This window comes from Cupressus sempervirens, chromosome 3, assembly GCF_028749045.1.
Source record: "Cupressus sempervirens isolate cs-2001-9-10 chromosome 3, ASM2874904v1, whole genome shotgun sequence".
NCBI lineage: Eukaryota > Viridiplantae > Streptophyta > Pinopsida > Cupressales > Cupressaceae > Cupressus > Cupressus sempervirens.
The window spans coordinates 280,658,147-280,670,873 of record NC_143120.1 but is presented as its reverse complement, the minus strand read 5'-3'; the positions used below and the strand labels follow the sequence as shown (position 1 = coordinate 280,670,873).

At 32.9% G+C, this 12,727-nt stretch overlaps 1 protein-coding gene across 1 annotated transcript; it reads right to left on the bottom strand.

Moving 5' to 3' along the window:
• Positions 1-11,096: 11,096 nt before the first annotated feature.
• On the bottom strand, positions 11,097-12,310 carry LOC149566027 (protein CURLY FLAG LEAF 2-like). The gene is made up of 2 exons (XM_089817325.1): positions 11,866-12,310; positions 11,097-11,498 (listed from the first exon to the last, which is right to left on the bottom strand). Exons 1-2 carry the CDS (start codon positions 12,109-12,111, stop codon positions 11,199-11,201), a joined length of 546 nt encoding a protein of 181 aa, XP_089673451.1. The 5' UTR covers positions 12,112-12,310; the 3' UTR covers positions 11,097-11,198.
• Positions 12,311-12,727: the final 417 nt, after the last annotated feature.

Sequence of the window (12,727 nt, the reverse complement as noted above, 5' to 3'; positions counted from 1 at the left end):
ACTAAATCTCACCACAAAAACCAATCAAAATGAAATAAATTACCTATAAAATATGATTCACAGAGGCTTTTGTCCTATTGCTCTACGAAAAGAAATCAATAGCTCCTTGCAAAGAATCAAAGTGAAATAATCATTTGAATTTCCTAATATCATACTTCAAATTTTGAGTAGCAAGTGAATTTCCAAAAATCATATTTTTAATTTTGAGAAGTAGTAACTTGTCTAAGAATTTTCAATTTCATTGGTTGATTCAGTGTTAATAAAATGCATAATAATCAAGGCAAAAATTGTGCTCTAGAGGGTTTTCTCCTCTTCATCATTTAGTAATTCAGAACATGTCCCTAATCCATGGTGTGTGAAGTTGTAAGAGTTTTCCACAAGTTAATTCTTTGTGACCTCAAGCTAGTCTTGAGATGTAACCACCTGACATTTGCACCAAACCCAAAATATTAAGATAAGCATTTCTCATATGAATTGTGTGAACCAAAACAACAATATACAATGATCTATATTGAAAACCCACTACTGCTATTGATGGACTAGAATCTTCTCCAAGGTGTGGATTTGTAACATCTACCCCACAAGTGTCTAAAAGACATTGTGAACTTTTTAATCAAGTAATGTTTCTCACTTGTAAGAAAACCTCAAAAACACAAAATTCAACAATCTAAAAAGTTCTCCACAATTGCACATTAAATAAACAACAATAGATCTACAAAATAATAAAAAGGAAACTCAACACCAACTTGTATCAAGAATAATTGATCAAACTCGGATCACCTCAATGTGAAAATTCATTTAAGATATGGTGATTAAAAGTTAGGTTTTTTCTCAAAATCACTACAACTTAGAGGACCAAAGCTTTGCTGATTAGTTTAACATAAATTGGTGAATAGAAAATTCATAATAAAAATATGATGAATAGATGTGAGAGGATAGTTATGTCACCAAAAGAGGACTTGACCATTATTTTAAAGGACTAAAAATACTTAAGTCCAAGCCAGATAAGAGGAATATGCAAAGTAGGGGAAAATGATAAAAAAAGAAAAAGTAAAAGGAAAACTTTATTTGGGGATAAAAAATGATTTCATACATTAGCCCTACAATAGATATTTCAGTGTTTGATAACAAGATTGAGAAGTGTGAAGACAAGAACAATGAGATCGCAAGATTATCCAGGTTAAACACTTGCCACTTATTGAATAAAGGAAGCACCTTGCGATTTGGCAACCCACGTGAAGTACCTAATTAAGAGGAGCCTACTAGGCAGTTGGTCAACACATTCTTTTTCATTGTTGAGATATTTTAGAAACCCAGAACTCCAAATAGAAAAAGCAGACAAACAAATTCAAGACTGTTAAAGCTTTACCCAATAATAATATCCCATGAGTCTAAGAACAACATTTGACTACAAGGGTGGTGATGAGAAGTGTGGGGCAATATCCTTCAAACCATATAAATTCTTCTATAGTTCATGTTTAGTGACACAACTTTTGCATTTCACATATACAAGCATGTTGTCTAGTGTCCTCTTGAATTAACAAAAATCAATACAATCAAAGAAACAACAAGAAGAAAGATGAAGAATCAAACACCTGAAGGATAAAGTGTTGATGCAGCTTCAGAAAGATCATCCGAAGGACATGATATGCTCAGGCTAAAGGAGCTTTGAGATTCATTACTACACTCGGGAATGGGCTCATCTCCAATCTTCTGAAATATCACACACTTGATTTTTTTCCACATCTTGTTCAAACCATATAATGAATGACAAAAAATGAATTGTATACGAGTCACTCCAAATCCTTATCTTTTAATACACTTCATAGATGAGATTGCATTATATGGTTTGAACAAGATGTGGAAAAAAATAAAATGACAAAGTCTCTCCAAATCCTTAGCTTTTAATATGCTTCACAGATGACATTGATCATGACTATGTTGATGATTTGGAGTGATACGGATACAAATAGAGTGTAGTTTCTTTGTAAGCTCATGGTTTTTAAGTCATTTTGAAGGTCACTATGTTGGAACAATCAAACTTGAACCAAAGGAGTGTATGGTAGGGTTGGAATATGTTTTAGTACTTCAAAAAGGGTGTCCATAAATTCTATTACCTTTTCAAGAAATGTGGGAAAATTTCAAGTTATTTAGGCTATTATGTTGCTATTGGGCTGCTAGTTTGTCAAATATGTCTCCTAAGGTGCATTGGAAGAATTGGGCATAGGGAGTTGGGTCTAGCCAAGTGGATGGTTAAATTTGGTTGAATACACATTATATAACTCATAAAAGTCTTATTTAACCCTTGGTTAAGTCTTTTGTATGTTTGGAGTCATTTGGAGTCACTTGCTACTTGAAGAAGTTTGGAAGTGGAGTTAGTCTTGTGAAGTCAAAGGTGTGGAGCTCAGTGTGTTAACCTTTTGAATGATTATCCTCTGATAAAAGATTGAGTGGGTAGGGTCATTGTTTTAGTTACATTTGTGGAATATATAAGGGCATTTTTACAAAACAAAGAGATAGTTAGTTGTCTCATGCATTAAATCAAGGGTTGACAACTGACCTCTGCATCAATTATCTATTTCCTCTAGTATTGAACTTTGAAACAAGGAATCACCATTTGGCCTACAATATACACTAAGCATCATGCACTCCTTGAATTTAACATAGAGTTTAGTAGAGGAGAAGCACTACAAAGGAAAAAAAATTCCATATTAATTGCATAATACTTACTACCTAGTACAGAGGAAGCTCTTTTGGAAAAGTTCCACAAACCTTGATTAAAACTTTGTGAATGGCCCATTTCCTACTACATAGACTCCTTCAAGTTAAAAAGTAATCAGCCAAGTTGATTGGATAAAATGCACCATCGATTATGTACAAATAAATATAAGCATGAGATTTAATATAGAATATATACAAAAGCCAATATAACTCCTATTAATTTAATAGTGATGTATTCCACACTCTAGAGCATTCCATGGCAATCATACTTCATAGACAATATTAATATGAAATTCCATTTAAGCTATGTTGAATATTTGATAAACGACTTGGCATCAGTAATGCCTACCCAAAAATGGAAAAATTCTAAAATTCAATCATAGGCCTACCCCTGCTGGCCATATGGAGCAGAAAATGGAGGAAAGCATTAAATCACTTTAAACGAAAGAGGAAGTGGAAATTTTTTGAATTGTTTTGATAAAATTCATATATGTATTTCTTTACTTCCCTCTTCTGGTTCCCAAGGACTAAAACCAAAATGTGTGCAGGTCCTAAATGTAATATGTTAGTAGAGATGATTGGGCTCCACACTCATGCATCTAACATATTGAAATGCCATTATCACTTGAAAATTTAAATATTCACTAAATATACACGATTTCCATACAACAATATAGAACCAAGATGGAGATCAATTATCGTACAAGTTGATTGATATATACTAAGGAAGTGTTAAAAGAGAAATGGACAATTCTAGCTAGTCAAGATATGAAATGGAATTCAACATATACCATCTGATAATGATCTGTAGTAATTGGCAAGGTGAGGATCTAGAGTTGAGATTTCTTGAAGACAAGCAATTTCAGGGAGGGTGAATTGTAATGTCCCCTTCTGACTAGCACTCAAATTTAATGGAATTTGGCTTATAATTAAACCCTCTTAGGCCAAAGTGTGGAGGAGAGGGTTTTGTAATTAGTTCTTATTGCTATCATAGGCTTCCTATAGCCACAAAATTCTTGCAAATATGAACTTCCTATAATCTATGATATTTACACTTTATATTAATACTATTACTTTATAACACAAAGTGGGTTTCTAGGAACACATTAAAAAAAATTGGTGATGCAATCAAGAAAAAAGAAAGACTAGCATGCAAGGGTTATTCACAAGGTCTGGACTATTGAAAGAATTTTACAACAATTGCAATAATTGAAGGCGTGAGAATACCAGACACTCTCATAAATAATCCTAAAGAGTATACCAAAAGTTAGAAATGACTTTAGCAAGTGAGCTTTAAGTAATATATGAGATCTAAAATCACTTGTAACATCAAACAACCACTTTGATATAGCTTAGAGAACCTAAAAATTGAAACATTATAGGGAAGCATCTAGCACAAACAAATTATTTTTCGCATACTTCGCATGGATGATAATTTTACAAACTTGGAGACAAATAAAGCTCACTTAACCTTGAACAAAACTAATATGTGTTCTTCAAAAGTAATGAAGATAGTAGAATACCCAAAAAACTTAACTTAGATTTGGTTGAATTAAACAAGAAGGTTCTAAATACCATTCATTAGAGAAATCAATTCAAAGGTGATGTCTTGTTGCATATGGTAAGAGAATTTCACTTTCTAAAAGAAATAGAATGCTTACTAGCTCTGTGAGACATTTTGATACAAAGAATTATAGTGACTAGTCAAAATATCAATATGCTCAATTTGGTATTATATGTCAATTATAGTGCAACTTGACTTCGAAAGGCATAGATACTATCTTTAGTTTCTTAGCTCCTATTATTTAAGTAGACTTGGATGCAATGAAGCTTGAACTCTATTTTGAAAATAAAAGAGTTGTTGATTATTTAACTTCCACTAGTGCCACTTATCCAATTTATATAAAAAGAATAATATCAATATTTGATAATAATTTCCACGATAAGTTGATGTAAAAAGAAGTAGAATGAAAGTATAGTAATAGTCCAGATTGAGTTGAAGACAAATTTATGGTATTCATTGATTGTGAAGGATATCAAAATCATATATTATAGTTCAAAATTTTGAAATAGAAGATGTGGATGTTAATTTTAGTTCTAATCCAAGATATAGTTCTAGATATTTTTAATGCTTATATACATAATCTTGTCAAGAAATAAGGTTGTTATTTTTAAAATAGCATTTAATCTTCAAAGCCACCCAAATGAAAACACACAATATTTTGGTCATTTTGTTTCAATAATCCACTTATCCAATGAGCAATCATATCATTAAAAGCTTCATTATAGTATTTATAACTTGGTCTTAAATTTTGTCAATTACAATCTTCCATAGAAAGAAAAGAAGTTACCAATTGCCCAACCTAGATAATTTTGTTGAAGGAGATCTATGTTGTGGAACACTTCCAAGAAATGCAAGTTACACTTCAAAACAAACAAAGAAACACAAAGTTAGATGGTACTTTTTGCTTCTATAAATTCCATTTAATCCTAATATTAACATGAAATAGAACGAGTTTAAATGACCATAAAGAAATTGGCTTTAGAAACTTTCATTAATTCTTGGAAATTTTTGAAACATTTAAATTGAAACCCAAAGTAACATGAATATTTGAACTTAGTTATCAAAACTTATTTTACTAGCTATTTACTAGCAAGACAAACTAAAATAGTTTGCAGAATGGGTTGTTGCACATATGCACTAGTTACAAATTATAGCAAGACAGAAAAAGAAAAATAATGGAAAGTGAACCGAAAAAATCTACAAATTGGTATAGAACCAATGGGAAAAGGATCTACAAAATAGATATTGGTGATAAAAGAAGCTAATTTTATAATGAAGTTCATCATAATACTTTAATTGGAAGTAGAATGTACATATTAGTTAAGGTGAGACAAAATGGCAAAAGTTGTGAAGAAAAGACAACTTATCCCCTTGGTAAATAATTAAAGGAGATCATAAGTTTGGAGGAAATAATTAATCGGATCATTTTATACACATTACATACTGAGGACTTCAAGAGCCTTACAACAACCAAGGAGGGTGGAAGTAATCCACCATTGGTAAGAAATAAAGATTGCATGTGCATATAGCCTCAATCAGAGAGAATGATCTTAACAAGAACATCACATAAGGAATAAGATTAAATATTAGAAACAACAATAAAAAACTTCAGATTGGCCATTATATCAAGCCATCATTTGGATTAAAAAGTAGATCATCACATACACAAAATTGATGAACATCATAAATAGTGATGAGCATATTACTTTCAGATTTATTTAAAGTTCTATATTTGATTGATATAATATAGAAATAATATTCACAACTCATCCATTCTTCTCACATCTTTGAATTATAGCATAGTGATCAAACTTAGATCAATAAAATCTCTCTCTATATATATATTATAAATTCATATCAATCCTTGCCATATCATTGTGTATCTTGCATTGGCTTGATCTAGATTCTGGACGATCTCCATAAATCAATATTTCTACCAAAGTCAAATTAGATATTGCAATTGTTCATTCAATCCATATATTTGCAGATCGATATGTATTTTCCCTTACAGTTGTAGATCAATATCTATTATATTAGCGATCATCTTGAACAAAGCATTTTGGATATAATGTTTAAAAAGTTGATATTTGTCGATCAGAGACTTTCTTATTGATCACCCACATTGTTTATTGATTTTAGATCAGAGGATCGTATTAGAATTATTTTTTGGCAATAAAATCTTGTAGATTAGTCTTCAATATTATCAAGGCAGCAGACATTTCATGTAAGAAGCCTTCAAGGCTCTAACTGCTAAATTGACTATGGTTGTTTTTGGTTTTTATTGTTTTCCATTTTTTTGTGTTTTTGAGATGGTTTGACATAAAAAGCACTACATGTGCTGAATTAAAGCTTCTGAAATTTGTAAACTGAATACTAGGGAACAAAACTAAAGATTTCAACTCTTCTTCTTCATTATTTCATAGAGAAAAAAACATGTTACGATCAAATAGCATACTTGGGGAGTGGAAGAAACCCTTTTAACATTCGTTCCCAAAAAAAGAAAGTCAACAATATAAAGCCCTTTGCCAATCAATAGTAAAAACTTCAAGAGATGATACTAAACCCTGCTATAGCCCTAGGCTTCTTATAAGTTTTGTTGAATTTTTTTGTGCCTCTTTCACCAAAACTGAACTATATATGAAAGAGCAGGTAGGGCAGATGAAGAACCAACAAAAAGAAAAGATTTTGTACCACTGTAAACAAGCAATAGTTTCACAATCTGATGCCCTCAATCTGCCATAAAATAAGCCTTCAATCTATCAATAAATTTGAAAAATTATTTCTCTAATTAGTACCCTAGTGCATCGCAGGTAAAAAGTCACAAACTATAAAATGAAAGCAGAGACAAATTCTTAACACCATAAAATCCCTTACAATATCTAGACACATTAGTGTGCAAGGCATTTTTTCTGTTTGGATGCCATTGTAGAGAATGAGGGTTGGCCCGAGCCAACAATGAATAAATTTTCCTTGTGAATTTAATCTTGGTAGATGGCGATGAGTAAAACCCTCTTCCAATTTTATCAGCTTGAGAAGGAAAAGTGAAGGATGAAGTTAGCCGCACGGGTTGCTAGACCCCAAGCATATGCATCATATTCACATTGCAAGCCATTTACAAATAAACTCTGCGTAACAAGTACTCATCTTGCCACATTATAAATTGAAGCTACATATACCATAGAAATAGTTGCATTTTGCCCATGCCTTTGATGGCGGTAAGTCTTCAAGTGGCCCTATATGCTTGAATGACGCTCCAATCGATGAAGAATGCTAGAAAGCTTCAAATTCTCCGCTCAAGCAAAATGCCCTCAAGCGAAATGTCCTCCAATATGCCCTCCACTATGCGAAATGCTGGAATGGCACTCAAGTGAAATGCCCTCGACATTGACTTGCTAGAAAGCTTCAAATTCTCCACTCAAGCGAAATGCCCTCCACTATGTGAAATTCTAGAATGGCACTCAAGTGAAATGCCCTTGACATTGACTTGCCGCTCTAGTGAAATGTGTTCCATTCTACTTTTTTTTTTTTGTCTCTATGCTACCATCTGCGTCGCAATTGAGACCAACACAAAATACAAATAATTGGCCACAATTGCGACCAACACGGGCATGTTATTAAGAAAAAAACAAAAGTTTCCTTTATAATGCGACCAACCAAGCCATTTAAAAGAGTTGGTCGAAATTCAGGGTTAAATGCACTAGTGAAAAAACAAGTTGAGAGAAAATTGAGGGAACCCAAAAAAATCAAGGAGTTTTGAAAGGCTCCCTAAACATAACATGAGTTTTGATTTTACATCTATAACCGAATAGTTGCTAATTGACAAAACAAGACAGCTTACACATCACACACCAAGCTTCATTCCAAAATTAAAAGTGTTAAATTGTCAAGATTGACTTATTTTTTCGAAACTTAATTTTCTCCTTAGTGTGTGATGTTTATGGGTGGCCAACAAAACACTCGACCTTCCCATAATCTCCATAATAAATCCTCTCCACCTTGAATAGGATAATTAGAGAAGAGAAAAATGATGAAGGAGGTCAAAATGACATTCAACATTGTATTCTAACAATCACAACAAAGATAAGCCCAAAACAAATCTGATTTCACCATAACTCTAGAGCCAAAATTCACCTATATAGGAAGGGAAGCGACAAAATGACCTTGTTTAAAAAAATATTATTTAATTTAAAATTGAAATGGTATTGTTTAACATTTTTAAATGATTAATTAATTTCTAAATACAACCATTTTGTCGATTGTATAGCCATTTCATATAGAAACAATCGTCACCTAAAGAAGACATAAGAAATAATGACACAAAGAAATGAAACAAACCCAATTTCACCCTAACTCTCAAACCAAAATCCACCTATATAGGAACGACCCTCACATAAACAAGACATAAAGAAAGAGTGAGACAAAGAAATAATGAAATGTTGGCATATCAGAACCACACAAAATAACCCAATGAAACAAGAAGGGGCAGGTACATCGGAAGGAACCTCACAGGGATGAATCCGTTCATGGAGAAGTATAGCCCACAAAAGAAAACAAAAGAACGAGGCTCTGAGCACCAACAAGGTCAAACCATGACCTCACACAACAAACCATTAGACGAAACAACTCTTCCAAGAGCTATGAAAAGAGAAAAACAAACAGCCGCCCTCCCCGCCCCCCAAAAAAATCTACGAAAACACCAAGACAAAAATAAAGAAAGAAGGGCCTTCATCTGGAAAACTTTAGCACCATAGATCAGAGAAAGCCCACTCTTCTAGTATAAACTCCTTGAATAAAGGGCCTCGCCAACGGGAAACCAACAAGCGCACACAATTGTTGTTCCAATCAATGGCGCCAGCATCTACCGAACAGGTCATAGAAACAAAGCTGCCTTCGTGTATACAAGAAGCAAATGGGATAAAGAAACAGGACCAAGAAGCCTGCAATGACAAGCTCGGGCCTCTCTCCACAACTCACCAAGACAGACAAAATAAAAATCCACAAAAATCGATGATGGAAGCAGGTCATCATCTGACTAAATAGGTTTTCTTTTTTATGATTGAAATTAGTAGTCTTTACAAAGAAAATATATTTTTAACATATCATATAGTTACAGTTACAGTGAAAGAATGAATTTATTATTTTATATGGAATTTTCAATCATGTTCTTCTAAAATATCTATGATAAATACTTTATCAATATTATGATATGCATATAGGCAAGAGCGGTAACTTGTGAGCTAAGTTGCCCGGTGTAGATTCTGGAATGGATGTGGGTTCTAGATTCGGGTTCCAAATTCGTCTAAACATTTTTGGTCTTAGATTTGGATTTGTTTTGGGTTCATCCATACAAAAATAAATATTTTTTAAAAATGTGTGTGTGTGTGTGTGTGCGCGCGCGGCGTGTGTGCGTGCAACAAAAAATAAATCCATATTTGAATGTGCTTATAGTAAAGGTACATATCAAAATACACCACCAAATCTATGTTTGAGTTCAATAGGACATTAATTGCATCATTTAGCACTGCATACAACTTGATACACTTGCTTGCTCACATGCATGGAATATTTTTCCATATCATGAGGACAGCTTGAGAATGAAAGGAATTGTCAAAAGATAAGTGCAGTTGTCTGTATTTTTATTTTGTATTGGTTAGAGCATTTCTAATCAGGCTATATCAAAAGGTGAGATACAAATTTGAAGCCCTGGATTCAAACATTTCATATCTTTTTAAAGGCATTCCTCTATAATCATCAATTTAGATGTCACCTACTGTCAATTTGTATTTCCTTTATAAGCAAGTTTTCATTTTCATACACAAATGCATAAATGACATATAAACATCTTTTTTGGTCTTTTTAGTGGTCGCAATAGGGTTGAGAGGTTTAAAAAATACTTTAAAAAGTCTAAAAAAATTGTTCCCAGACCAACTTCAGCCCAGGTCTAAACAACAAATTCTTCAAAATTGACTGCAAATTCTAACCAATTTGTAGCTTTGCAAGAGAATTTGGAGAGAATCTGACAAGGACCAGACTTTGTACAGAATTGAACCAGACTCTGAGAGTTGCTGAAAAGAATACAGTAACTTAACTTGGGTTCAAATTCGCATTTTACCGATAAAATAAAAGTAATAATTATCTCCTAAAATTTAAATTTTCCCCATATCTATACACTAAACTGTCCTCATCCCCATCTCTAAATACTCTTTTAAAACGTAGTATAAAACCACTAGCTAACTTCCAACAATTCTCTATCATTCTAGCACGATCCATTGTGAAATATGTGATCATTTAGATAGATAATTAATTCTTTACTTTGAGGTATATTTAAATTATAATTGCTGTTTATGTACATTTATTTACTACTTTTGCCTGCAAAGCTTATTTATATCAGTCAAATCAGAGTTAATAGTTGATAAAGTCGCAGAGTTGTAATAAAAGTTGTCTATAATTCATTGGAAGACAATGAATGAATACATTTCTTTACCAATAAATGAATAGTTTGAATTCCACAATCAAACACACACGTCTTTAAATTGATGATTTGAATATCATAATTTGAAGCCCATTTTAAGAGGATAAGCTTTAGAATGGTGACAAGGCTGACACCTATTGCAATTTTGATATTACTTTTTAGTGAAATGTTTAATAATATTTAAACCTTTGCATTTAATAAGATTTGCTTGTACTTTTTTTTTTAAAGAATAGAGTAAAGCCTACTTAAATCAGTAGTACTATGCCTTCCATGACCGGTTCAACTCCTGGAGGGTCTATTTTTTTAATTTATTTGATTCAAACTCAAAGTTCATTCTCATTTTAATTGGAAAAAGGAACAGATGAATTAATACAATGTATTGACAATTCGACCCTAGCCAGGTGGCAAAAGAAGAAGACAAAAATTATAGTTTCTACAGATTTAATCAGAAATTGAATCCCTATTAAGAAAGTCTAAGAGGAAACCACCATTACACTTTGGACACTTTGCATCTTGGCCACAAACCATAAAATACATTAAGCATCTCTGACACCCAACAAGCCTCATAACTGAATCAGCCCCTTCTGCAATTTTATCACATTGTTTCTCTCTTTCTCTGCTATTTAGAACTTTTGAGGTGGACAAATTCAGTTCAAGATCTACTTGTCCTCCTCCTCCATTATATTTGAATTTTGACCTTTCTTCAGTTCTTTCTGAGTTCAGATAGTACACTGCTCCAGTCTGCAGCAAAATAACCATACATAATTAAAAATTGAAGTATACAAGTTATATATATCTGAAAGAAAAATTCCATTATAATATAGATTGGATGAAATGGGTATTTCTTTTATAGGTTGTGGTTGGCAGAATTTAGGCTAAGAGTTGGATAGTTCCTCTATAAACTGTTATGCACAGAGTAAACTTGTTAATGTGATCAATGATATTGGTGTGACTTGTCCTCCTCCACCACGTAGATGGATGGGACGACTAAACCTTACAACTTTATACTAATTCAAAGAAGCTCTCACCAAACAAACTGAACCCTCTATTCTAAAAAAGACTTAGACTAATAACCATAATAATAATGAAATAGATTTGAACAACTCACCTTCAAATCTAAGCATTTCTCCCATCCAAAGGGAAGGCACTTGCCTTGACCCAGTTCCAGGAGATCAAGATCAACCAATTCAGACCTACATGAAGGTGAAGAATATGATGAATTTCCAGTGCTTCTTCCCAACAATTGAAGAGTTGTTGAATTGCCCACATAACTAAGAGTTGTAGGCATAGGCTTAGGATGTGAGCACTCCTTATCTTTATCCGACACATGTAACTTCTCTCTTTCCAAAGCCATATTTCCCAAACATGAATGAAAAACAAGGGTGCTCAGAAGAATGTCAGAAAGTACATATATATAAGGAAGTCATATGAGTTTTCAACTCTACAAAACACAATAAAAAGAGCAAGAAGATACGGAGAAGATGATCATGGCATTTATCACACCGTGATACCTATTGAGGCAGCCTATGGGAACCAACTCATATGGTCAAACTTCGGCTGTAATAAATTTCATAGTCTCTCAAAGATTTGTAGTCCCCATTTTATGCAGATTCCGCTTGGCATTTGCTTTTGACTTCTCTTATTAAAAGACAACATTTAATGACACCATTGGAAGGGAGAATTCAATTTGAAATATATATCCGCGTCATGCATTTATGGCAGTAATCTGACCATATAAGTTATTATGACATCTGAACTGCCCATTTGAATTTTCCTCTTCAAAACACTGTGCCTAAGGTTTATAGAAATGTATTCTTGTTTACTACACAAAGAAAACAATTGTTTTCCCTCAAATTAATAATGATACCTACTACAACCTTTATATAATACACCTCATCAAAGTATAGACTTCCCCAGATTCGCTCCATTTTGTTGCACCGTCCAAATTGAAAATCCAGATCTAATCCTTA